The sequence below is a fragment of the Phycomyces blakesleeanus genome (genome assembly GCF_001638985.1).
Source record: "Phycomyces blakesleeanus NRRL 1555(-) unplaced genomic scaffold PHYBLscaffold_1, whole genome shotgun sequence".
Lineage (NCBI taxonomy): Eukaryota > Fungi > Mucoromycota > Mucoromycetes > Mucorales > Phycomycetaceae > Phycomyces > Phycomyces blakesleeanus.
In genome coordinates, this window is record NW_017265134.1 from 151,001 (window position 1) to 177,393 (window position 26,393).

Here is a 26,393-nt window from a genome sequence, read left to right on the forward strand (position 1 = left end):
GAAAGAGAAGTTTAGTGAGAATTTCATGCCCTTGTTGTTGAAGAAAATCTTATGACAGAAAATAAAAACTGACTACGAGAAAGGTTAGGTTAATATGAAGAATAATTATATGAGAACCATGTCGAAAGTATGACTGTTGGTTCGTAAAATTTAGAGTTTAATTGAATAAATAAGAGGAAGGAAAAAAGTAGTTGATTATAGCAACAGATGAGCAATTTAAGAAAATGTATTGTAACATCAATTCGCAGGGTTGGGTAGTGAATTTGGGCCCTCTATTATTATGGTGTCTGATACATATATTACATACTATCGGAAACTGTGACCATAAACGTCAAAACAAGCGATATCACTCCTTATTTTTGAGTCTATGTACATTGTAAAAATTGAGAGCATTGGAAGATGTCCTAAAAGCTACCTTCCCAGAAAAGGAACTATGCTACGGCACATGTTTTGCATAGTTTTAATTTCATCAATAATACTTTCAAAAGATTTACAATATAGATAAATAGAAAGCCGATAATTTGAAAGATATAGATATGTACTTTTAATTCAATTTCTATAAATTGATAGTCAAAATGATACTCTAATTATACTGGTCGAACTGAAGGGATTTAGGAGTACTGTCTGCGATTCGATGGGCGAAACAGGCGATATTTATGGTTACGAGCCGGAAAATGTTTACTGAGAGCTTTTTATTGCAAGTAACCGGTATAGCTGGGCAAAAAATTGTGCAAGGTAAAAATTTACTTGATATTGTTGGCTATAGTCGAGAGTTTAATGTAGTCTACATAGCATTGAGAGAGCATCGAAACCGAAAATTCCGGATAACAAAATATGATATACAATACGCCAGAAGTGTAGAGCTTTTAATAATACCACATAAATTTAATCAAGCAAAATTAACAAAAAGTATGCCAATTATAATGATAGAAATTATGCTAGATATAAGAGGGGAAAGAAGGAAGGCAAGAAAGAAAGGAAGAGAGAAAGAATAGCTTCCAGCTATTAAATAGCTGTTTTGAAAGAAAAGGGAGATTCAACTAAGCCCCAAAGTCCATAGTTAGCGGGAAGAGTCGAAACGCCCAAGAAGATTAGTGAATCTGGGAATACAAAGTTCTTAGCAGTTAAGAAAACCAAAACACAGGTAAACATATCAGTGAGTTGATTATTAGCTGGTTATGAAAAATTGAAGAGAGTGTGGTGCATGTAAAAAATATGCTAAATAAAAATTAGCAGTAAATATTTTTCCATTTGATCTATAGCGCATATTTAGGACCCATGATGAGATATGCCATCAGACTAACATGGCATTTTGTACAGTAGATCCTGAAACCCTATTCTGGATTTGACCAATAGGAAGTTCATTTGGTTATTCCTGTCAAATAATTTCTCTCGTACAAGAAGAGCAACTCAAGAAATGTTAGTTATATAGGGATTTATTGCATGTAAAGTAAGAAATCCGATGTCAACAATAAACCAATTAGTCGCAGATCTGATATGGAAATAAAAGGCTATCAAAGTAAAATGGTAACCAAGCTAATATCTTTGTCATGCCAAAAGATGAAACATATACTGTTTAATATCTATGTAAATGTTTTGCTGCTGTTGGAAACTATTAATGTATCCTCCAATTGTACCCCTTTGTAAATATATAGGGTGTTTTTTGATGATTAACAAGTAACATAGTAGTTACTTGCGTTATGCAAAAGATTTTCTCGGATAATCTTGACAGAAATAAAATACACAGTTTATTATATACAAATAGATATTATGATTATTTGGCTTCAATATGACAGTCAGCTACATAACCGCATTTTATCTTTGTGTAGCCATAAACACAATTCCTTTTCCAATTGGCCTTTTTCTTATTTACTTGGTCAAGGTAAAAGTTGGTTTTTAGAGCGTTCTCTTTCTTCCTCTCAAATTCAGCAAAGAACTTTCCAACACTTGAACCTTGCGATTTGGAGAATGCTTTCATAGTACAACTTCTTTCTCTGTAGAACCAGTGATAGCGTGCCTTGATATGCGGGAGCCCAATAGAAACCGGAGAATTTGAAGGTTCATTGTCGTCTTTTGGAGGCATGTCATTAACCGGATGAGTGATGACCGTAATATCGATATTTTCATTACACACTTCATTCTCTTTTATAATAAATTCTGTATTTTGGATGAGTAACGACTTGAAACGGGTATAGGTCATGTCGATAAAATTACATCCTGTTGTTGAAGAAATCGAGCCAAATACTTTTGTGTTTACGAGGTCCAACACATTAAGCTCTCTACAGTGGAATGATAGATAACGAAGCACATCCGATACAATCTGTGATCGAAATATTTTTAATGATTGTAGTGCGTGTCTCTTTGGATTGCTGAACGTAATTGAATCAATCTCGACGTGAGATTTGCCGAGGTCTAATGATTTTAAGCTGGGTGTTTTGCCGAGGAAGAGGTCAAGCTTGAATGAAACGAGTGCGGTATCGAGTTTTAGATGAACCAAGTTACAAGTGGTGCCAACTATTTCCATTATGTCTATAGGAATCACATCTCTGTAATCGTAATCAATGGAAAAACTTTCTAGGGTTTTTGAAAACTGTCGCCAGAATAGTTTCATGATATCAAGGTTCAAACTTCCAAACTCTTCGGAAGAGTATGAAAAGTACGAGTCCTTGTTTAGTTTGCATGACATAATGGATATGTTCTTTAATGATATCTGGCATGTAGCAATGATGTCCCACAAAAGTAAGTATTCTCTACGTTGGAAATCGTTGATTCCAATGTTCAGGGTTCTTAGGTGCTGGAACGGATGGGGTATTTGTGTGAAAAAGGATACCATGTCGCCTTCTTGTCTCTTGAGTTCGGGTTCGTAGTGGGATATTGAGAAATTGAGGGTACGTATATTAGGGTATTTGCGGACGAAATAACATAGCCATCTGTGATCTGTGCTTCTAGTGTATTTACCAAATACAGTCATCTTCTTGGCTGGTAATACTTTGGTTAAACGGATAAGATCGGTTTCAGAAAGAGGTAATAAATCTGAGCTTAGTTCCAGATCATTAAGATGTAATAAATGCGTATGGATTGTTTCAAGGTCGTTTAAAGTGAATGTTAACTGTTTGGAATGGGTGGGACTGCGAGCAATCTTCAAACGTCGCAGTAGAGGTAAACGCAAGATAATTTCAAGGTATGGGTTCTCGGCTGGTATTCGTTCGTCATCCAAATCTATATTGAGTTCCCTCAATAATTTCCAAAGGTGCCAATCGGCAGTGACTCCAAAATAAATGGGGGGCAGACCATATTTTTCAATATAGAGATACTTGATATTCTGAAATTTAAATTGTAGGGTGTAAAGTAGTTTGTCGAATACGAATAGGTTTTTGCCCAAGGTTAGGGATCGTAAAAGGTGACTAGTATCTTGTTTTGGCGTTTCATTTTCCTTGGGTATTTTGCACAGCTCTTGTAATTGGTATTTGTTGCAAATAATCAAGTCAGAGTGCATGGACTCCTGAAACGGTATGCGCCATGTTTTGCATACAAGAGAGCAAGATCCTTTGTCTTTTAGAGCAAGAAAGGGTGGGATATTGCTGATTAACTCTTGAGGAAATTCGGATAGAAGCATATTGAAGAGTAAAATGGGTTTGTAATGTGCGAGGAATCAATATGCTATCAAAGCCACTTTTAAATATCTTTATAGGTTTGACAAAATAAAACGAAGTAAAGAAGAGAGGCGTAGTCCATTGTAGGACAGAAGAGCACAATCCGCAGCAGATTATTAAAAGAAAACAAAAAAAAAAGCTAAAAATGAAGTACAGTATAGCACAAATGAAACTGTAAATATGGAAGGGTATTGTATACGAAAGTTCCAAGAGAAGATGATTGTAATGTTTAACAAGTTTTCTAATAAGCTACAAAGAAGCAGAATCCAGAGAGCAATAGAGAAATAAATATATTGATGATATTGTTTTGGAGTTCATGTACAATGTCAATATCAAGAGCAGCCTTTGAAATTGATACGTAATCGCTTAGAAAAGAGAACCTGTGTTTTCCAGTTCTAAATAACATCATACTATTTTTTTTTAATTTTTTTTTTATCTATTGAGCCTAGCAATGCTTGTAGTCAGTGAAACAAATGTTATATACACACAGTTGGGCACAAAACACCCACATAGACAACGAGAGATGAGTATAAATTTATCATGATATTGAATCTGTATTGATGCTCTTATTTATGTATTGGTTCTTTGCCTAAGAAAATTTGTACTTTTAATCAGTGAGAAGAAAGAAAGATTTAGAACAGAAAGAACCCATGCTTGGAAACAAACGCGGCAGAGTATGAGTCTTATTCTGGTAGATTCACAAGATTCTCATTAATTGAGATTAAAGGCATTTTGGAAAAAGCTTTATAGAAAAAAAAAACAACCAAATGAGACAAAAGAATGAATCTTCATTGTAATTCGACAATTTCTCAATGTCCTAAAAAAAAAAGGGTAATTAACACATTTATATCAAATGACCTTGTTCACAAATTCTCATAAATGATTTTACCTGTGACCTAACTAATTTAAAGCTAAAGCTTAATGAATATTTGAAACACCAATAAAAAAAAGAATGGTTATAGAGATGCTCGTATTGATCAAAGACTGGACCTGTGCTTCCCAAATAGAGACTGTTGATTAAATTTAAGAGTAAGACAAACTTTGCAGCAAAAGTTAAAGAAGGACAGGTGTATTGGTGATAATATGTTTGGCAATTTATTTGTATGTATGTATGTATGTATAGAGGGTTGCATTAAAAAAAAGGCAAAAAATAAAATAAAATAGTAAAGAAGAATAAATAAAATAATTTGAAGAAAGAAGAAGAAGAAGTTAATAAACTACTATTATCATAATAATAAAAGAAAGGCTTTGTTTGGCAAGTAAGTTTTGAATAAAGAATTTCTTTGGTCATTTGGTTGTCTCTTCTTCCTTTCTTTCGTTATTCGATGACTTTGTTAATATAGTTGAGAATGGAATTTAGAATGGAGGTTGGTTGACATTGACCCAGCCGCATGTGTAGCATTCATAGAGCTGTTTTGTTCCACTGCAGGGAATTAGAGGAATAAAGCAGAATGTAAAGCAATCGTTGGCCTTGACCAAGTAGACATCCTGTGCAGAGCAATGAGGACAAGTATAGACTTGATTCCTTGACTTGCGCTTGAATTGTTCAAAACCGACTAATATTCAAAATTGTTAACCGATATTTTTATTTATTTATGTATATTACACTACACACTACACACATCAAATGTATCTATATATATATAGTGTACTTACAAGTGAAGCAAAAGAACATGATGGATACTGTATGTGTGTATGTGTAGTGTGTGTATAACAGGAAGAAGATGTTGTGTGGGGGAAATTAAAAAGAAATTAAAGGAAGGAAAGGAAATATGTGATTGTAATTAATTGTGCGTCATTCCCTCACTTACACAGAAGGTTAGAAGCCTAAAGATAAGTGATATATTTATATTATATATTATATATATAGCAAGACAAAGAAATGGAAAGCAAAGAAGGAAAAAAAAAGGGTGAACTAGGCAAAGTATTGTCAGCTTGATTTATCAAGTGTTGTGATTTATTGCCTTTGTATTCACTCCTTTCATCAGGTGTTTTTATATATATATATATAGTTGCATGGCCTTTTGCTTGTTTGTTTGCCAGTCACTTCTTGGTAATTGCTTAAATATTCATATTAAATGAAACACAAGCAGAAGAAGAAGAAGAAGAAGAAGAAGAACAGCAACAATCATGTGCTTTTATTGGCTATTTTATATTGTCTTGTCTTGTATTTAACCCGGAACAAACAAGAAATCCAAAAATATCAATCGATATTCCTTTGATTCCCTTTGTACAACATTCATTTGACTCCTTTTATTCCTTTATTATTATTTTTTACTTGCAAACTATCTACAGCTAAAGAAATACATTTTTTTATGTCCTGCCCGCCTGCCTGCCTGTCTGTGCTTGTGCTTGTGCTTATATCATACCAGCAGACTATTTATTCTTCTTCCTCTTCTCCTTTTTTTTTTTAAAAAAAAACACATAAAAGCTAATTTCATAGTTGTGAGATCACAATTATGTTTTGTTGTTGTTGCTGTTATTGTAGATCCTCTTACTTTGGTGCTAGTCCCCTTCAAAGCGGTGCTAAGGAGAGCTGGTAAACTCGGGTAACACGGTCATCGGGATGAAGCATCGTAATATGCATCGTTCCGTCTTCACCTGTTGCTTGGAGCGGAGAGCTGTAGACACATCGGATTTGATTTCCACCAATAGTCTGTACTAATTCACACTATAGATTTCCTTTCATTTTGTTAATACGCACATTCTGTAAAAAAAAAGTCAAATAGACTTACAGTTGGTAGGTGGCGTATTTCAATCACAAAATGAGAAAAGATGACCAAGTATGGATAGACCAGCACAACCGCAGTGGCCCGCGACTCGAAATGAAAGGCAGAAAGACGATCTGTCATGGGTCGGGTCTTCATTTGTGAATGAGAATAAAATACCGGCCAGGCTGTCAATCCACTGCAGATCAGCCCGTGGCCATTTGCAGCGAGTGGAATATATTCAATCGTCATCAGTGCAGGATCCTCAAGTCGCAGACTCGGCTTTGTACTACTGATACTGCCACTATAGTTGGTCTGTTTTGGAGGCAGTATGATCCTCTCGCTCTCTTTACCATCCAGAACAATGCACTCAACTCCCTCCGTCAAAGACCGAATCAGCAATCTGCCCCGGTCTACCAATACACTCAAGGGATCCTTGATGCTAACTCCGTACTCCTTTGTCTTTTTGGTCCAGCCAAAAGACGGTAACATTGCCGCGTCGGTCGATGCTGTCTTTACCAGCACTACGGCCACGACTCTTCCCATCCGAGTGTACTTGAGATAACAGAGGATAGTCTGGCTGCCATGGCGACCGATCCCGAAACACAGCACCGACGACTGCTTGACAACCAATCCAGCCTGGTCTCTCAATCTAGGATTCGCAAGTTTATCAACATCATAGGCATATAACGCCTTGTTTTCTCGCCGGGATCGGATAATCATGGTCTGATTGTCGAGCATGGCCATCTGTTGGCAGTCGTGGTGACTGAGCACCAGTTGGAATTCCTCCGATCCATCGCAAGGCCCAGTCCAGAGCCCATGCTGCGTACCCAAAGCAATTCTTGGTTTAGAATCACCTGTAATTTCTACAACATTATTTAATATTATAATTAATTAATTAATTAATTAATAAATAAATAAAATAATTAGATAATAAATGTTCCTTTCTTTTTTCTATATTTTTTTCTTGTCAACTTACGGAAACCAAGTGTACACCAGACTTTTCCACAACTTGTGGGAAACATTGATGCTCCATTCACAATGATCGGTTGATTGGAACTGGTCGGTAGGTCACACAGGCCCTTTAGGACAAACGGTCCTTTGTTCTGGTCGACCAAGGCCAATCTAAGTTGTGCTTGCCACAATTTGTATTCGTCGACGGACGAACACATGAACCGAAGTGAGTTCTCGGGATAAGCTCGATGACAAAGTGTGAGTCTACGAGCCCTGCCAAATAATCCTCTAGAATCACTTTGGGGTATTGCTGCTGATACAGACTGATTTTGATTTTGATTTTGATGATCGTGATCGTGATCGTTGCTATGACTTTGGGTGTGAGTCTGAGTGTGAGTGTAGTGATTGACAAGCGAAGCAGGTGCTGTTTTTTGTCGTTTGAGACTTGTGCGGAAACGTGACCATCGTGATAGGGTGCCATCGCCTGACCTGCGACGCAAGGATGAAAACAGACCGGTTCTTCTGGGCTTTGTATTGAGCATCGACGAAATCCTAGAGAGGGATATCGGCCCGACGTGAAGCATCTTGGTCGGTATGGCATCCACCAATGTGAATTCTTCGTAGCCGTCTTCTGGAGATACCTGCCGCCGGGTGACCAACACGCCGTGTGCAAAGAGAAACAGGTGGACCTGGATGGGGCCGAGGGAGTGGACTGACTTTACGAGCTGGAGCTGGCCTTCGTGCAGCAGGGTCGGGTTGTCGGGCAGGCAGTGGGTACGAGCATTGGTTCCGGCAGGGACGGTTAGGGCCGATGCGAGCTGGAGAATGCGGGCCTGCTGGGTAGCCTTTCCAGAGACCTGGTTAAGGGTTTCCAGAAGCTTGTGCAGGCCAGCCAGGGAGGCCTCGAGAGCGAGTCTGTGGTCAGGCTGGGTCGTGTGCTTGAGAATGGCTTGGACCAGGAGACGCAGACGTCCCATGCGCAGGGTGGGCAGGGTGAGGTAGTGGCGTAGGCCAAGTCGCCGGGTTTTGGGATGATTGTCCTGGCAGGACACAAAGGCCGTAAATGCACTGTTTTTGTGTAACTCGGCCGTGATTACAAAGGCACCCTTGGCATGAGAGGATGCGTAGAGGACATAAGGGTCGACGAGGCCGGCGAGGTGTTTTGTGAGGACTGTTCCGACACAGCCCGAAAAGAGCTTCTGGTCGGGATCCCATTGGCGTGTGAGATCTGTGTAGAGGTGCTGGTGTAGAGAGGCGATCCGGACATGGTTTCCAAAAGTGATGTCATGAAACTTTTTGCGACGCATTTCTTCGATACCTGACAGGCCTTCAAGAATGGGTTTGGCGTATGTGTGGTGAAGAATGTGGAGGTCGGCAAGGTAGTGTTGTTCTGAGGCTACGAGTTCAGCAATGGCGGCCTGTTGTTTGAACTGCTGTGGATTGGACAGCAGAGACTTTGCTCGTTTGAGGTGTGCGGGATAGTCTATCAGAGGGTCTATTATAGAGGTCAGCTGGAGTGGATAGAGACAGAGCGGGCCGGGTGGACGGTGTGGACAGAGGGGAGCGTAACATGTCTTGGTCGGAAGACATCCAGGAGAGTAACATGCTGTCAGGGGAGTCAGGACGCTATTTACAGGATGTGTACAGACAAGAAACTTGTCATTGAGTGGCACAAGGACACCATATTCGAGCAAGATCTCGAACACCCATATTTCGTGGTCTGGAAGTATTTTTATCAATGTTTCCTATAAATCATTCTGTAAATAGAAAGGTATATATGTGTATTCATGTGTGTGTAGTAGTGATGTATACGAGCCAAACTATTTTTATATATATATCTTTTGGATACTTATTTAAGGTCCTTGTTATTACTTTTACTACCACTATTGTTGCTACCACTGCTACTGTTGCTACTGTTATTGTCATTATTACCCAGACTTCATCCTGTGTAATTTGGCAATACGTTGCTGTTTCTCGAAAGAGGATAGACAAACGTGATAGACAGGAGGGATCATTCAGAGAAACCATTAATTAATATTTATTAGATTACTATTGATAATAATAATGATAAGAAGAAGTGTATGTACAATTGTTTAATGGTATAGATATATAAGGAAGAAGAAGAGAGATAAGAATAAAATATTAAAAAAAACAAAAATAAAATAAAGGGAAAAGAAGAATGATTCAAACGATTTCTTATTATATAACAAGTGTAAACACTATTAAACTTGTAAATGAGATGATTTTTGTACAGTTTGGACTATCTGGGATTGAAAGGGCTTCAAGTTATTCCCTACACTATAGACTATAGCCTATAGACTATAGACTATATGATATATCCTCAATGACAAGGTAAATACAAGCCAAAATAGCAATATAATGATCCAAACTGATGGTTTGATGTGTATTTTGGTCTTGATTTTGATTTTGATTTTATCAAGCAATATATACATATTTGATAAAATATTGTACATCATACACTGTAAACATTACATACTTACATTACACTCTTATAGAATAGTAAAGCTAGATTAACAGTAATTAATACCAAAGATCTCCAGGTGCAGATGTTGATTTCTGCTATAAAGAACAATGAACAAGCGTATCAAACGCTAATAACAACAATCCAAAAACTTGAAACACCTGCAATGGAGTTCTGAGTAATGATGTGGATTTGATATTTCTGTGGCTATGGATTCAGTCCAGCCTTGAGGATCTTGTTTCTTTGAATTGCAAGGTCAATTTTTGTGCTCTCTACAGACCCATCTCTCCTGATAGTCTTTTCGTTATTCTTATAACGATGTGCGAAACCAAATGAAAATATTGCAAGTGTGTGGATATATAAAAAGTTCAATTACAGACTTCATTATGTGATTTTAGTGGTAATAATTATTGGTATTCCGATTAACACAAGTATAAATTAGATACATAAAAGGAATCTTATAATATTCATTTTATACATCCCAATTGCACCCTAGCTACACCCTAATTACAAACTACAGCACACACGCGTACACTCACCACACTCACTCTAGCACGCACGCAAAGAAAAATAAAAAGGGCAAATCGACAAGAAAAAGAGCATTTTATTTTATGGTATTTTTTGTAACCGAGTTTTTGATTTACTCACCTCATTACTCATTAATTAATAATAATTATTAGAATCATTAATATTTTCTCCTCTTCTTCTTTACTTTTCTTACCTCTTTACTTGATTACTTCTTTATCCATAAATATAAATATATAAATACTTATTTATATTTATTTATTTTATTTATTTTTTTGAAAAAAGGGGGAGGAGTTGTATCTATAAAGTTCCCCTTATTTGTTATTTTCAATGCAGCGTTTCTCTATGCCCGTCTCAGCCACTGCACGGGATCACCTAAGTCCACTTCACAACCTGATGAACTATTCAATACCCTTGCAAGATTCCTCCTCCATGCCGTCCTTGGTAAACAGCGACAGGCGAGATTGAGAGTTTAATATAGATTTATTATGACTGTGCCTAGATTTTTTGTGATATTAACACCAATCTATCTATCTACTCTTTTCTTTTCTTTTCTTTATATATCTATAGCCAGAAGTTGACCTACCCAAACGAACAATACAGAATGGTGATTCAGATACCCGACAAAGACAACTTGGGAATGAGATTGAGCATCTCACATTGTCCAATGTTCGATTACTCCGAGCCAATCGAATCCTAAAGTTGGATTGTGACAGACTCGTAGAGCAACAGACGGCTCAACTTAAGCAGGATATGGAAGAATTGAGGATCCATAATATCCGACTACAGCGTAGTAATCGATTACTCCAAGATGATTTACTTGCAAAATCTGTAAGGGAAACCTGTGAATTTTATTCATTTATTTATTTATTTATTGATGAAATACTGTTGTTAACTAAGCTCTGTTAATTTCTTATGATAGCAAGAATTGAATCAATTGAAAGAAGATCAGATTCGACAGATGAAGAACGTTGGACCAGAGTATGAATATCTTGTTCAGATTGTGAATCTTTTATATCGACAGGTAAAAATGATTTTTTTTTGGTAATCTCTCTCTCTCTCTCTCTCTAAATATATATATATATATATAAAATATAATATACATAAATATGCATATTACATATAATTATATATACATATATTTTAGCTCGAGGGACAAGCTGGATGTAACAAGACGTGTTGTTATACAGATCAGCCTCTTAGCCAAGGATTCTCTGTTCTGACTCTTCCACCTGAGAGCGAAGAACAAAAGCCTGAACCACAGCATATCTGCCGACCGGTGATTCATTCCAATATCTCGGGTGGAACGATGGCCAGTGCCCTTGAACAAGAAAATGCACAGCTAAGAGAGGGATTGCAGGCCCTTCATGCGGATCAGGAACAATTGTATGACCTATTACGGGACAAGGAAGAAGATGCGGAGATGCTAAAATGCGAACTGAAGCTCAAAGATGATATTGTCACTCAACTTGAAAAAGACTTTGAACGGATGGAGCTAGAGGTCGTAGGCATCCAAAAGGTAAACAACATGGCTTGAGGTGATTAAGATGATTGTAGTGGTAGTAGTAGTAGTAGTGGTAGTGATGGTGATTATTATTATTATTATTATTATTATTATTATTATAAATATATACACACATTACATTACATTACATTACATTACATTATGTTTTATTTGATTTCAATAATAATTATAAATGATGACGACAATAAATTCTGTTCAAGGACTGGCGCTACTCTGATAGATTCAAATCCGAGAGTTCATTTGCTGATATCCACGACTTCCCTACACCCCCACCTCAATCTGATGATGATGGCCAGACCCTATAAGTTTACAGCTCTTGATCATGTGATTTAGAAAACTTAATTTTTTTTTAAGCCAATCACAAACTTATAAAAGGTATACCAACATTACAAACACACGAACACACATATATATTACCTTACACGATTACAACCCACGTACAGACAGTACAAGTAACAATAGTAAATCAAATCAAACTCCAAATTTTACCACAGTTAAAATATCAATCGTGTGTATTTGTAATAAAAGATTCACACGCATATAAATAAATTACATTTCAGATTATGTGATATACATAAAAACTCTGTATAGCAAAAAAAAAAAAAGAAAGAAAGGGGGGAGAGAGAGAGTAAAGTGAAGTAGATGGGAGGGAGGGAGAAGAATTTTATTTTATTTTATTTTTTATTCAATAAATAAATAAATAAATAAATAATTTTTTTTTAATATAGAAAAGATATAATGTAATATAAATAAAATTTTATATTTATATTATTTTAATTTTTTTTTAATTGATTTTTTTTTCTCTTGTCCTTTTTTCTATTTATTTATTTTTATTTATTTAAAAAATAATAATTTGAACAAGAAAAGAAAGAAAGCAAGAGAGAAAAGAAAGGAAAGAAAGAGCAAAAGGATAGGAAAAAGGTAGTTGGTGATTACGCAGCTTCATCGTCAAGACCAAGCAAAAAGAGAAGCAGAAGCAGAAGCAGAAGCAGAAGCCAGAGTAGTAGAAGTAGAAGCAGAAGCAGAAGTAGAAGCCGAAGAAGAAGTAGTAGTAGTAGTAGCAGAATATTAATAGTGGAAAGAAGAAGAAACCAGGCACCAAGAGTCATCTTACGGAACCAAGCCGACAACCCTCCCTTTCTATCTATACATCGCATTACCTACCTGTATCTCTATCTATCTTTATATATTTATATATTGCCCCACCCCTTCAACCACAACCACAACCACAACCACAACCACAACCACAGCCACAGCCACAACCATCAGCTACAGCTACAGCTACACCGACAGCCAATACTTTCGCTTCAAAGTAAAGCAGAAAAGACAGTAGAAAGCAAAGACGACGCCAGAAACCAAGAAAAAAGATACAACATCCTTGCTTGTTTTCGCAGCCTTTTATTCTTTTATTCTTTTATTTTTTGAAAAAAAAAATCGCCCTCTTTATCTCTCTCTCTCTCTCTTTATAGTTTGTTTGTTTGTTTGCTTGTTTGCTTGCTTGCTTGCTACATACAGTCTATCAGCCAAACTCACTCACTCACTCTCTTTCAATCTTTCAATTTATCTATCTATCTATCTATCTTCCTTTCTTTATCTTTATCTTTTGACCACCCCTTTTGACTGCTGTACAAAGGACGGGTCCTTGCTCTTTAATTTCATTTTATTCAAACTCTTATTCCCTCTATATTTTATTCTTATTTGAATCGAATTTTTATTGCATTGTATTTTATTTTATTTTATTTTTATTGTATTATCTTGTATTGTATTGTATTGTATTGTATTGTATTGTATTGTATTTATTTGTATCTATCTATTTTTTTATTTCATTTCCTTACAACAACAACAACAACAACAACAACAACAAAAAGAGATAACAAAGAATCAACAAAGCCCAGGACCAGACCAGACCCGACCAGACCAGACCAGAAAGGACTAGAAACGATCGAGTCGGAATCCATTGTTGAAGATGATGATGCAAAACAGAGGTGAGCCTCAAGCCTACACCCTCTTCCCTGCCACCAAGCCGACCTTTTTTCCAAGTCAGTCTGCATTTGCCTGTCCTACTCTTCCCTTGACATGTGCCGGCACAGGAACCGGTGCTGGTGCCGTTATTACGAACAACAGAATACAATCCAACAACAACAATATTAATGGAAACAGACACAGCATTACCAACAGAAACAGAAACAGAAACAGTGGAAGCAGCATTAGCAGCATTAGCAGCATTAATAGTCTCAGCAGCCTCAACAGCCTCAACAGCATTAGCATGAATGGCACCATTGGCAGAAACATCAACAATAACGTCTCAACCACCACTGCGACTGCGACTGCGACTGCAACTACGACTACAACTACAACTACAACTATGACCACCAGTAGTAATAGTAGTGGTAGTAATAATATCAACAACAGCAATAATAATATTAATAACAATAATAATAATAATAATAATAATAATAATAATATTAATAATATTAATATTAATAATATTAATAATATTAATAATAGTAATATTATTGTTGTTGACAGTAACCGTCGTCATTTGCACCAACCGCCGCCACTCCAGTCTCTGTCCAAATCACATCCACCAGTACATGAGCAAGCACAAGCACAAGCACAACCTGGAATTGTGAATGTAATATGTCGAAATGAAGAAAAAGTAAACCTAAACATAAACATAAAATTAAGGGAAGAATTAAAAGACAAAAAGGAAGAGGCCAAAAAGGAAGATTATGAACAACAAAGAAAGCCGAATTCGTATGCACCCTGTCTTCCGCCTGCTATTGTTCATGTGAGTAATGACACTGTGGACACTATGATTCCATCCTTGGCTGAGTTTGCTGCGTCGATGGTCTACCTCATGTGGCATGCTCGTCAACCATTGCGTCATGGGATCAGTAGTCGATCTGCAGCCAGTGCCAATCCCGCCTTCAAACGGTTCGTGCTGCAGGTAAATTTTTTTTTAAAATAAAAGCAAGGCACGTTTGTGCTATATAGACACAAATATATAAATAAGATTAGAGAGAACAATACCTATAAACAATGATAATGATTGTGAGGTGAAAAAGAGATAGTTGAGGGTGGTAAAGAGAATAGAAAAAAATAAAGATTGGGAGTAGTGTGTAAGTGTATATTTTATTTTAATAATAATAATAATAATAATAATAATAAAATATTTATAATTAAAAATTAAACATTGTTATATAAACATAAAGGTATTGACGGCCACTCGCTTGACCGAGTCTGTGGTGTACTTGGCGATGAAGTTCATTGCTATCTTGCTCTATTCGAACCCTACGATTGAGGGAGACGAAGGATCGGAGTACCGACTGTTGATTGTGGCCCTGATGCTGTCGAACAAGTTTCTGGATGACATAACGTTTACGAACAAGACGTGGGCTGAAGTGAGTGGGATGAAGCTCCAGGATCTCAATGTGATGGAGGCCGAGTTTCTTGATGCGCTGGACTACAATATCTTTGTGCGCGACACAGAGTACAATCACTGGAAGACAGTGCTGGACCGATGCCGGGAACGTGCCAGGATGACGTGTTTCGAGAGTTCGCCCGAGAGAGAGGAGTTCATTCGTGTGACCCTTGTCAGCCTGGGACTCAAGGAAGATGCCCGGAAGCAGGAGGAGCGTTATCGACGGGAACAGCAAGAGGAGAGACAGAAGCGGGAGTCGCAGCTTCAGAAGGAGCGACTTGCGTGGGAGGTTCTGCAGCAGTCGAATTATCACCGACGTGATTATGGTTCAAACACGATGAATCTCCATTTCAGCCCTCTGAACAGCAGCCACAACAGACATCATCGCATTCAGAAGCAGACACACCTGCCATCGCCCTCGCGCTTTGTCACACCTCCGCCACCCATCAGTCGTCACTCGCTGCCCAAGGTTCCGATCCATCATCATCATCATCATCATCATCAAGAAGAAGGAGAACAAGTGAATAACAATGATGGGACTTATTATTTTAGACGCTGTCAGGAGTTCAATCCTATCCGAGCCAATCGATTTCACTCTCAACCGTTTGCTGCCACATGGGATCCCTTTAACACCGAACAGGATCTCTTTTCGTCTCATCCTCTTGTCCAACCCCAGAACGTCAACACCTTTTTGTCTTGGCGCAACTACAATTAAAAAACAAAAAAGACTAAAGGTAAAAGGCGACCAAAGGAAGAACAGGGAAGAACAGGGAAGAACATCAGCATGGCATATGAGATGATAACCACCAAATCATCAAAGGCCAGATACAAATATAAATCTTTTTATTTTATTTTATTTTATTTTATTTTATTTTATTTATTTATTTATATATACAAAAATGGGAAAAAAAAAATTCAATAATTCAATTCAATAATTCAAAAGTTCAAAAAAATTCAAAATTCAAAAAAATCCAAAAAAAAAATCCAAAAACAAAAAAACACACACACAATACACTTTGGTAAAGCCAAACAAATTTGAAGCCTTGGCACAATTTTTTTTTTATTTTTTTTATTTTTTTTTTATTTTTTATATTATTCTTATTATTCTTATTTTTTATTCTTATTATTATTATTTTTATATAACCAACAACAAAAATAAAAATAAAACTAAAAATAAAACAATTGGGGTGGACAGGTGAAAAGTTCAAAAAGTAACTTTTTTTTTTGAACGACTCTGATTTGCTAATATTTTCCCATTATTACTTGAATTGTGCTATAGGCATAGGTTTTATATATTTATTTTATTTAAAGAAAAAAAATTACTAGAAAATCTGAACCCCCCCCCCTCCCCCGCTCCACCCAAAATAAATAAATAAATAAATAATGTTACACCAAAAGTATATCTGACGCAAAAATCTTGTCCTGTCACCTTGACTGTTAAGGATATCCAAAAGATTAAATAAACAAACAATTCTTTATATTTATTTTTGCAAGGCTATAGCTTATTGAATTGGAAATCTATTCTTTAAAGAAAACACAATTATTTGGTACCTGAATTTTATTTTACTTTATTATTCACAATCTCCAAGGTTACATTTCTTTATATAAAAATACTTTTAAAAAATAAAGTAAAAATGTGGAGTTCCCGTGCAAAAAATATAATAAAAATAAAATAAAATAAAATAAGGTATATCATATAAATTATTATTATTATATACGCACACTGACAAAAAAAAAGAAGGTATAGATGTGACTGTGTTTTCAGTATATTACATAAATACACTATACAATAAGATGAATGATAGTCTATGTTTCGATTGATATAAAAAATATTTGATAGAGGTAGAAACAGAGATCTCTTTTTTGGATTTTCTTGTGTACCAAAGAGCCATTATTCTTTTTTTTTTTTTTCCCTTGTAAATTTATTTTTATACTTTATTTTATTTTATTTGCGGGATAATAAAAATAAAAAAAAAAACTCCACATCCCCATATTAGGTTTTTTTTTTTTTTTTTTTTTTTATCTTTCATCTACTTCTTTCTTTATTTCTTTCTTTCTTTCTTCTTCTTCTTCTTCTTCTTTAACTTACTTTGTCAAAGCAACTTGGACACAATGGCTGAAGCACCCAAACGTATGTTTCGATTCTTGGACTAGATAACCAAGCACAACTCTACTGGACAGACTCCACTAAACCAATCACATAATATGTTAGCCCTTCCTTTCCACTACCAGTTCTTGTGTGGTGCCATTGCTGGTATTTCAGAAATCTTGACCATGTATCCCTTGGATGGTAAGTATTTTGCTTTATATTATTACAATCTCTAATAACTATTATACCTATACATACTTTATTGGCTTGGCTTGGCTTGGCTTGGATTGGATTGGATATGACTCATAAAGTCGTTAAAACGCGTGCTCAATTGAATACCGGCGCCAGTGTCTCGATTGGACAGTCTTTCAAGCAGATCATCAAGACTGAAGGGTAAAAAAAAAAGATGATGACAGTAAACCGATCAAAGCTAATAAAACATCATATTAGTGTGGGTGCTCTCTATAGAGGTATCATTCCTCCCATCTTAGTCGAGGCTCCCAAGCGTGCCACAAAGTTTGCTGCAAACGAACAATACACAGCCCTCTACAAGCGTGTGTTTGGTTTTGACAAGTTGACCCAGTCCTTGGCCATCATGACCGGTGTCAGTGCTGGTATCACTGAAGCCTTTTTGATTGTTCCCTTTGAATTGGTCAAGATCAGAATGCAGGACAAGGCCAATGTAAGATATTATCTTTTGTGTGTATACGTGGGATAATACGGGAACAATATTGGGATTACAAACAAGGTTTCTTAAAAAAAATTTACTTGTCATTCTTTGAATATACTATACTGTATTACATATATATATGTGTGTGGACCCAGGTCGGAAAATACAATGGTACAATGGATACATTTGGAAAGATTATCAAGAAGGAGGGTCCTTTGGCCCTGTTCAACGGTCTTGAAGCCACTATCTGGCGTCACGCCAGCTGGAACGGTGGTTACTTTGGTGTAATCTTTGGTGTCAAGGGACTCTTGCCCCAACCAAAGGTAATTAAAAGAACTAATAGAAAGAGTGAAATAATTAAAGATTCTTTTTCTTAACAGGACAAGAACCAGCAACTCGCTGTCAACTTTGCCGCCGGTTCTACTGGTGGTTTCGTTGGTACGATGATCAACACTCCCTTTGATGTTGTCAAGACCAGAATCCAGGGTCACAGCGGTGATGGTCCCAGACGTTACAACTGGACCTTGCCTTCAATTGCCCTTGTTGCCCGTGAAGAAGGGTAAGTGATTGTCTTATTCTTTTCTTGTCACTTAATCCTATTCTTATAATCATCTAGTGTCAGAGCTCTCTACAAGGGATTCGTACCAAAGGTTCTTAGATTGGGTCCTGGGTAAGTAAACCAGCATATGCTGTATAATTTTATTTTATCTTATCTTTCTCGACCTTTGTTCTAATCATAATTCCTTATGTATATATAGTGGTGGTATCCTTCTTGTCGTCTTTGAGACAGTCTCCAACTTCATCCGTCGCAACGTCCTCAAGGATTAATTTAAAAACGATAGATCATAATTATAAAAAAATCGGCTTCTATTCTTTAAAATACAAATACAACAGAAATCTAATCTATAAATTGTTTCAATATTTTCAAAAACAAAATGTAGTTATTCTTCTTCTTCTTCTTCTTTATATATATATTAAATTATAATTTATCTGGCTGGTAAAATAGTAATACTTCTTTTATTGGGTGAGAATTGAAACTTTGTTAGCCATATTCAACAGGAATGTATGTAATCATTTGAATTTGAAACAAAATCCTTGGATTTATATGCATAAAGAGGGATCAATCTGGTTGTGGTTTGGTCAGAGCTGTATATCTATCTCTAGCTTTTTTTTTTTTTTGGTCCAAAAAAATTAATTTCTTTTTTTTGATTCGTACAAAAATAAAATAAAATAAAATAAAATATATATATAATTAATTAACATCATCTCAATCTCAAGTAAGAAGAAACACTGTAATAGCAAATATATATATATATATTGTCACATGATTGATTTGACACCCAGAGATTTCTGGCTAGAGTTGGGTTAAGAGAAAAAGCACAGACACATCTTCATCTTGATGGATGCTACCCGATCGACTACACCCGAGGAAGAGGCTTCGGGAAGTGTAGAAAACTCCATGGAAGAAACACCAAAAGAGGATTCTCAGACCACAGCCACGGCCCAGACTCTCTCACCAAGCATAATTTCATCACACATTACACTGCCGACTGCATTACCTACTTTTGCCTCTACTGCCTCTACTGCTGCTACTGTTGCTACTGCTACTAGTGCTACTACTGCTACTACTGCTAGTGCTCATATTCCTGCTATAAACTCTGCTGATACTTTATTTACTGCCTCTGCTCCTTCTCATGCTGCTACTGATTCTACTGTAAATTCAGCAGAGACTGTGGAATCAGAACAAGTCCGAACAGGACCTGTATTGATACAGCACAAGCAACAAAACACAACAGTGACAAATGAGCTACGACGACGGATTGTGGTGACTAGCTTGAACGAAGACACTACAGGCGAAGGAGGATCGATGCCAACAGATGCTAGTTTACCTACATCACAAGAACATGACGACACTATTAATGGCGGTGGTTTTTATGAGTGCAACATATGGTTTGTTTCAAGGCTTTATATCTTATATAGTGCTATATTGATAAGGAACAAAAAAATTATTATTAATTTTATTTTGGTTAGTTTTGATACAGCTACATATCCAGTATTAACGCTGTGTGGACATTTGTTTTGGTAAGTTATGGTGTCATTCATGTCAAAGCTGGGATATGCATATATATATATTGGTGAATAGACGTCAATTTATTGTATTGACAGATGACTTCTTTCATTTCCTTTTTATTTCCTCATCCCAAGTTGGTCTTGTCTGGGACAGTGGTTGAACCAGCAGTCAAGAAATCCAACGTGTCCTGTGTGCAAGGCAGGATGTGACAGGGAAAAGGTGATTCCTATTTACGGCAGAGGCAAAGAAGAAAAAGATCCAAGGTAAAGCTACATAATGTTTTTGTATATATATATCTATCTATTATCAATTGTTTATTTATTTTTTTAAAAAAAAAAACAAAAAATTAATACAGAAATGATCCATCGATACCAACACGTCCAGCTGGACAAAGACCTCCTCCACTACGGGATCCCAATATGCCAAGTCACTCTTTCTTTGGACAACCATTACGAGGAAGAGGTTTTAACACTGGAAATGTAGCCATTACAGCTGGCGTAGGGTTCTTTCCATTTGGTATTGCCTTTGTAAGTAAACCATCTAAACTCTTCTTAATTCTTATTGATTTTGGTTGGCTGATTCGAAACTGAAAATGAATACATCCTTAGAATATGCCTTTCAACGGATCTACTGCAATTCATGGTCAGCCTCACAGTAACGGTTTCCTATCCAGGTTGTTTCTTATGATAATGAGTCTATTTATTGTTGGACTCATCTTCTCTTGAACTAAAAAAAAAACAGTAATAGTAGATTATTCTATAAACAACATAAAAATATATATACATATACATATAACAGAGACCCTGGAGTGGTTACATATTTGTGTCACAGGCTATTCGGGACGATTACCGACTGGCAAAAAAGAAGCGAACATCACGTACAAGACCAAATAGAGAGATAAAGCAAGCCTTTGTACGCTCCGACTACAACACTCTATATATATATTATAGATATGATCTTGAATAATCTGTGAAGCATGTAATTTCTGACATTTAGTGAGATCATTTGGAAATATATATATATATATATATGCTTCTATCTAATTCAACAACCATCTTCAATTGGTTCTCACATCTTTGTCTGTACATTGCAATAGTGTCAATTGGCCTCTTGTATGTCCTATTTACTAACAGCAAAGTCTTTATCTCTTTTAAATACTCTAGATTCCTTCTATTGACTTTAACCCAAAGCAGTAGGACAAAAGGTCTTCAAATTATATTAATATTGATATTGATATTGATATTGATATTGATATTTATTTTTATTTTTATTTTTACTGCCGTGACCCTGAATTTGGTTGGCGGAGTGTGCTGGTTTGGGCTCCTCAAAGGAAACCCCCATCCCCCACCTTTCCCCCTTGGCTGTCCAAACCGTGGATAATACACATCTATATAAAACATGTATTTTTAGGTCTCTATGGTTTTCTCTTCTCCTCCTCTTTCTTCCTTCTTCTTTCTCTTCATTAACTGTACTCAAATATATATATATATATATATATATTATTCTCTACATCTTGTGCATTTCTATCTGCTCTTTCCCACTTCTTCTTTTGTATCTCTCAGGTTGAAGAAACATACCAGTCGTTGGTCATTCTCTTCATCACCATTGACATCAACTTCTTTAAAAATAAAATAAAAATCCTTTTCATTCCCCGACCACCTTCCTTCCCTCCTTCATAATCCTTCATGAGCTGGCCTGACACCGGCCCACCAACGACCGTTGGTTCTGCCACTGAGGCTATGAGTCTCGCTCTCCCAAAATGGTAAGCTTGCGCGTTTTATGGCTGGGTTTATGAAAAAATAAAAAAAGTCAAACAACCCCAGTATATATCTTTTTTTTTAAAAAAAAAAAAACTAATGCATACATATTTACACTTGTGTGTGCTTTTACATATACATATACATATATCTATATCCGTATAAAAGCAATACTTCAACAAGGATGATGCAGACTACATTGGACCAGCGTCTACCAAAAATCGGTCGTCCGTCTGCCACAACACAAGACCGAAAAACCCACCTTCATCTAGAGCTGTCACCACTGCGCCGACCGCGTGCTGACACCATGCCTTCTCAGTCGACCGCCTTTTTATACATACCCGAAGCACTTCTCTCGCTCGACACAAACATCGGCACAAACCCAATTGGTAACCATCCGTTCGGCGGCGGTATCTTTAACAGTAGCTTTCTGGCAGATGGTACACAGCTACTTAGTCCCACAACCCCAACCACCGACCAGTTGATGAAGGGTGATGACAACAACACCATCACAAGTACCTTGGCATCACTGGGGCTGCAGGACGACATGCCATGGCGGGCACAGCCATCACAAGTACCATCACAAGTACCATTAATAACAACAACAGGAGGAGAAGAAGAAGCATCATCATCGATACCAACCACCCTGCCATCCATCGCAAGTGTGCGTTTGCAGCAATCTCAGGGACGTCCGCGTGCGATCAGCATGGGTGTCCCGGATGCACGTCATCCGCTGCCTGTTCCTTCCTCACATTCAATCTGGCACCACGATACGCCTCTTCACCACCAGACCCACCACTCCAACTTTAGTCACCCTAATAAGCATAATCTTCAATACCACAACCGACCTTCTCGAAACCTATTGCGGAGCTCAAACAGCAGTGCGGATCTCCTGGAGATGATTGCCCGCCAGCGCAAGGCAGCCTCCGGTCCATCCCTTGACACGCCTACCGCCGAGGATTGGTCAGGGGCTGCTAGCCCAAGGAGCAGCAACAGTCCAAGGGCAAGCCCACGGGTCAGCCCAAGGGTTGTATCTAGACCCGAAAACAAGCAACTAGACGACCCAATTGAAGAAACTCACAAAGACCAAGACCAAGACCAAGACCAAGAAAATGAAAGAATCCAGACCCAGATCCGTAGCCAGGAACAAGAAATGGAACAAGGCGATACTCAAGATGGAACTCAAAATCCTAACCAAGAGCAGGATCAATATCAAGTTCAAGGTCAAGAAGAAGACAAGGTTCAAGGGCAAGAAGAGGACCAAGGTGTAGGTCAAGACAATCTCAACGATATCATCAATAATGAGGATGATAATGATGAGGATGATGATCATTCTTCTTCATCCGAAAAAAACTCTCCTGTCCAGATTCCCACCCGTTCTCTTTGGCTGGGTAACATTGACCCCTCTATCACCACTGCGGACCTCACCTGTCTCTTTACCCCTTGTGGGCCGATTGACAGCATCCGTATCCTTCCCGACCGCGAGTGTGCGTTTGTAAACTTTGAATCTCTAGAAGATGCCCTCAGAGCAAAGGAAAGCGCGACCACAAAACTCAGTAGTCGTCTCGGCAGTACTTCTCTCAAAGTCGGGTTTGGACGTCATGAAGCGGTTCCCCAGCCAGTTGTTGTAACTGAAACCAATACGTCTTCTGCACAAGGACCTACCCGTGCTTTATGTAAGTAATCTTTTTTTTCTTTTCTTTTATATTCTAAATTTGTGCAAACGTATAATAAATTATCGCCATCTAATGTGCTTTTATTTTTATATGCATATGTGTCTGTATATACTCATACAGGGATAGGAAATATTCCAGTCTCAACCACACCAAACTGTCTACTTTCCCTCTTCTCACCCTTTGGCTCGATTGAATCGGCCCGCGTCCTGACACACAAAAACTGCGGGTTTGTCAACTTTGAGCTTCAAGAAGATGCTGTCCGGGCCAAGAAGGCTCTGATTGGAAAGGAGATCATGGGTCCTGGCAGTGGCCCAGTTAGGATTGGGTTCGCCAAAGAGCCTTCGAAACTACCTGTTATCTTGTCATCCCCTTCCTCGGTATCTGCAACATCAACAACAACCGCAACAACAATAAAAGGAAAGGCAACAAAGACAGCCAAATCAACTAAATCGACAAAGGCATCAGCATCAGCATCAGCATCAGCATCAGCATCAGCATCAGCATCAGCACCAACAGTTGTGTCATCTGGACCAGAAGGGGGACACATCATCGAGTCGGATATGAGCTGGATTACCCCTACCGCCCCCGATAGTGGCTATCAATCTCAACGTGGGATGATGTGCATGACGACTGAAATGGTTGGCACCACCTCTCCGAATGTCTATGCTGCCGTTGTTGCCGAAAGACAGCTTATCATGCGAGAATTTGGAGACTATGACAGACAAGGGTCTATTTTTGATGGTATGTCTAAACCACGTACCTTGAGCCTTTAATACCCAATCTTTTTCTTTCTTTTTCTCCTACCCTACACTACACTTAACCCCCCTTATACCCCCCTTGCTTATCTGTAATAAACTAAATATCATATGCGTGTAAACATAAAGCTGTTTACAAGAAAAAGATCATTTTGTTATATTTATTAAATCTACATCTACATCTTTCTTTTTTTTTTCTTTTACATTTTAGAAATTCATCGTTCACCCACTTATTACTCTGCAATCATCGCTGCCCCCGAGCTTGGCCAGTCCCGTAGAGTAGATATTTCTAGACTACGTGAATTCAGAAAGAAATTGGAATCTCCTTACATCTCTCTCAACGAATTGGATGTCATTGCTGTCGACTGCACTGAGGAAATAGTTGAACTGTGTAGTGGTACGTATTTCCAAGTAAATAGAAATATATGTTCTTATGTATTTACAAACGTGTAAGCATGTGAGCGTGCATACTTACATGCGTACATACTTACATACTTACATGCTTACATGCGTACATGCGTACATGTGTACGTGCGTGCGTACGTGCGTGCGTGCGTGCGTGCATGCGTATGTGCGTACGTGCGTATGTTCCTGTGTGCCTGTGTACCTGTGTACCTGTGTTCGCTCGTGCGCATTGTTTGTGTTTGTGTATCTATTTTTGTAATTTAATATGTGGAAAATACTAACAAGAAAATGAGGGGTTGCTGTTTGACTCGCTATGTATGATTTGTAGACTATATTGGGAATACGGTTGTCCAACGTCTATTTGAGCGCTGTTCAGAGACTGCTAAATCCCACATGCTGGAGACCATTGCCCCTTACCTAGCCTCGGTTGGTATCCATAAGAATGGCACCTGGGCTGCTCAAAAGATCATCGATACAGCCCGTCTGCCGACACAGATCAACACCGTATGCGTCCACATTAGACCGTATGTTCCGGCACTGCTGCTCGATCAGTTTGGAAACTATGTCGTTCAGTGTTGTCTCGGCCTCGGTCCGGATATAAACCAGTTCATTTTCGACGCCATTGTCGACAACTGTTGGGAGATTGCGCAAGGAAGATTTGGCTCACGCGCCGTCCGAGCAACTCTGGAAAGCCCTCACGTTACAAAACGCCAGCAGAAATATGTAGCGTCCACACTTGTACAACACGCCTTACTGCTGGCCACAAATGCCAATGGCGCTCTCTTGCTGATCTGGTTTCTCGACACGTCGGGTATTCCAGGTCGCTACAGTATTCTTGCTCCCCGCCTCACGCCTCATCTGGCTCGTCTTTGCACACACAAGCTGGCCTCCCTGACTGTGCTCAAGTTAGTCAACCAGCGCCAAGAACCCGAGGCTTGTACGGTTATTTTAGACACCCTCTTCTTTTCTCCAACCGACACCGTGATTGACGAAGTGCTTCAGGATCAGGTTCATGGTGTTAGTCTTGTCCAGAAGGTCCTATCGAGCTCATATGTCGATCTAAAGGAGCGTCAGCGTATAGCCGAGCGCGTGAAGCAGCTTTTGGCAAAGCTCAAGTTGCAGCATGTGCAGGGCTACAAACGTCTAGTAGAGGAGATCAATATGGTCATGGGGGACTCTAACCCTGGTGCTAGTCTTGGTGCTCATCCCGGACTTGCTCACCCATCGTTTACCATCCATCCGGAATTTGCTGCTGTTCTCCACGCCAATTATATAGCAGCCGCAGCTACTGCTGCAGTTGCATCACAGCAACAACAAAAACAACAGTGTGCTGGGGGTAATGGGGTTTCTGAAACACAAGCTTACGTTCTTGGTCAAGATACCGAGCACGTGCAATTGATGAGCCTTTTAGAAAAATTTAGAGAAAGCTGTTCTGTGTCACCTCTGCCAGACAGCAGTGCATTCGATCCTTCAACGACACTTCAATCCCAGGCACTGGCAGCAGCTGCGATGATGGCTAATATATATGCAACAGCCCAGGCCCAAGCTCAAGCTCAAGCACAGGCCCAAGCTGAAGCTCAATCAAGCCAAGAAATCAATGGCTACACTATTACATCTACACCTACGTCTGCACACACTCATCCACATATTCATACTCATTTGCCTACTCATACGCCTACTCATTATCAGCATAGTCATG

At 38.1% G+C, this 26,393-nt stretch overlaps 9 protein-coding genes across 9 annotated transcripts; 5 read left to right on the forward strand and 4 right to left on the reverse strand.

The window, feature by feature from the left end:
• Window positions 1-1,727: 1,727 nt before the first annotated feature.
• Window positions 1,728-3,616, reverse strand: PHYBLDRAFT_178538 (hypothetical protein; the record flags this gene model as incomplete). The annotated part of the gene is made up of 1 exon (XM_018438000.1): window positions 1,728-3,616. The coding sequence occupies one exon, from the start codon at window positions 3,614-3,616 to the stop codon at window positions 1,775-1,777; it is 1,842 nt and encodes a 613-aa protein (XP_018298349.1). The 3' UTR covers window positions 1,728-1,774.
• Window positions 3,617-5,009: 1,393 nt separating this feature from the next.
• On the reverse strand, window positions 5,010-5,328 carry PHYBLDRAFT_137862 (hypothetical protein; the record flags this gene model as incomplete). The annotated part of the gene is made up of 2 exons (XM_018429889.1): window positions 5,010-5,209; window positions 5,310-5,328. The coding sequence occupies 2 exons, from the start codon at window positions 5,326-5,328 to the stop codon at window positions 5,010-5,012; spliced, it is 219 nt and encodes a 72-aa protein (XP_018298350.1).
• Window positions 5,329-6,168: 840 nt separating this feature from the next.
• On the reverse strand, window positions 6,169-9,343 carry PHYBLDRAFT_160960 (hypothetical protein; the record flags this gene model as incomplete). The annotated part of the gene is made up of 4 exons (XM_018434322.1): window positions 6,169-6,324; window positions 6,389-7,227; window positions 7,341-9,060; window positions 9,188-9,343. 4 exons carry the CDS (start codon window positions 9,341-9,343, stop codon window positions 6,169-6,171), a joined length of 2,871 nt encoding a protein of 956 aa, XP_018298351.1.
• Window positions 9,344-10,667: 1,324 nt separating this feature from the next.
• PHYBLDRAFT_160961 (hypothetical protein) lies at window positions 10,668-12,152 on the forward strand (the record flags this gene model as incomplete). Its single annotated transcript, XM_018434323.1, has 5 exons — window positions 10,668-10,766; window positions 10,893-11,153; window positions 11,245-11,346; window positions 11,470-11,841; window positions 12,048-12,152. 5 exons carry the CDS (start codon window positions 10,668-10,670, stop codon window positions 12,150-12,152), a joined length of 939 nt encoding a protein of 312 aa, XP_018298352.1.
• A 535-nt stretch (window positions 12,153-12,687) lies between these two features.
• On the reverse strand, window positions 12,688-13,475 carry PHYBLDRAFT_156846 (hypothetical protein). Its single transcript, XM_018433523.1, has one exon. The coding sequence runs from the start codon at window positions 12,954-12,956 to the stop codon at window positions 12,780-12,782; it is 177 nt and encodes a 58-aa protein (XP_018298353.1). The 5' UTR covers window positions 12,957-13,475; the 3' UTR covers window positions 12,688-12,779.
• A 338-nt stretch (window positions 13,476-13,813) lies between these two features.
• On the forward strand, window positions 13,814-15,986 carry PHYBLDRAFT_160962 (cyclin; the record flags this gene model as incomplete). The annotated part of the gene is made up of 4 exons (XM_018434324.1): window positions 13,814-14,225; window positions 14,356-14,476; window positions 14,536-14,797; window positions 15,063-15,986. 4 exons carry the CDS (start codon window positions 13,814-13,816, stop codon window positions 15,984-15,986), a joined length of 1,719 nt encoding a protein of 572 aa, XP_018298354.1.
• Window positions 15,987-17,365: 1,379 nt separating this feature from the next.
• On the forward strand, window positions 17,366-19,029 carry PHYBLDRAFT_129062 (hypothetical protein). The gene is made up of 8 exons (XM_018429260.1): window positions 17,366-17,402; window positions 17,484-17,561; window positions 17,672-17,753; window positions 17,811-18,042; window positions 18,186-18,353; window positions 18,411-18,589; window positions 18,647-18,700; window positions 18,789-19,029. The coding sequence occupies exons 1-8, from the start codon at window positions 17,384-17,386 to the stop codon at window positions 18,856-18,858; spliced, it is 882 nt and encodes a 293-aa protein (XP_018298355.1). The 5' UTR covers window positions 17,366-17,383; the 3' UTR covers window positions 18,859-19,029.
• A 409-nt stretch (window positions 19,030-19,438) lies between these two features.
• On the forward strand, window positions 19,439-20,894 carry PHYBLDRAFT_156848 (hypothetical protein). Its single transcript, XM_018433524.1, has 5 exons — window positions 19,439-19,980; window positions 20,062-20,112; window positions 20,236-20,364; window positions 20,457-20,628; window positions 20,710-20,894. The coding sequence occupies exons 1-5, from the start codon at window positions 19,490-19,492 to the stop codon at window positions 20,824-20,826; spliced, it is 960 nt and encodes a 319-aa protein (XP_018298356.1). The 5' UTR covers window positions 19,439-19,489; the 3' UTR covers window positions 20,827-20,894.
• Window positions 20,895-23,656: 2,762 nt separating this feature from the next.
• PHYBLDRAFT_17446 (hypothetical protein) lies at window positions 23,657-25,888 on the forward strand (the record flags this gene model as incomplete). The annotated part of the gene is made up of 3 exons (XM_018437253.1): window positions 23,657-24,052; window positions 24,551-24,686; window positions 25,023-25,888. Coding segments are annotated over 3 exons (1,398 nt in total), but the record flags the coding sequence as incomplete, so codon positions are not given.
• Between the last annotated feature and the right edge of the window lie 505 nt (window positions 25,889-26,393).

Bases quoted from the DNA above. Each gene is read 5' to 3' on its own strand.
- PHYBLDRAFT_156846 (XM_018433523.1), bottom strand. From the start codon at position 12,956: ATGACTCTTGGTGCCTGGTTTCTTCTTCTTTCCACTATTAATATTCTG.
- PHYBLDRAFT_129062 (XM_018429260.1), top strand. The intron at 18,043-18,185 runs GTAAGATATTAT...GTGTGGACCCAG, and splicing joins GAATGCAGGACAAGGCCAAT to GTCGGAAAATACAATGGTAC. The intron at 18,354-18,410 runs GTAATTAAAAGA...TTTTCTTAACAG, and splicing joins GACTCTTGCCCCAACCAAAG to GACAAGAACCAGCAACTCGC.
- PHYBLDRAFT_156848 (XM_018433524.1), top strand. From the start codon at position 19,490: ATGGAAGAAACACCAAAAGAGGATTCTCAGACCACAGCCACGGCCCAG. The intron at 20,113-20,235 runs GTAAGTTATGGT...CCTCATCCCAAG, and splicing joins CTGTGTGGACATTTGTTTTG to TTGGTCTTGTCTGGGACAGT. The intron at 20,629-20,709 runs GTAAGTAAACCA...ATACATCCTTAG, and splicing joins TTCCATTTGGTATTGCCTTT to AATATGCCTTTCAACGGATC.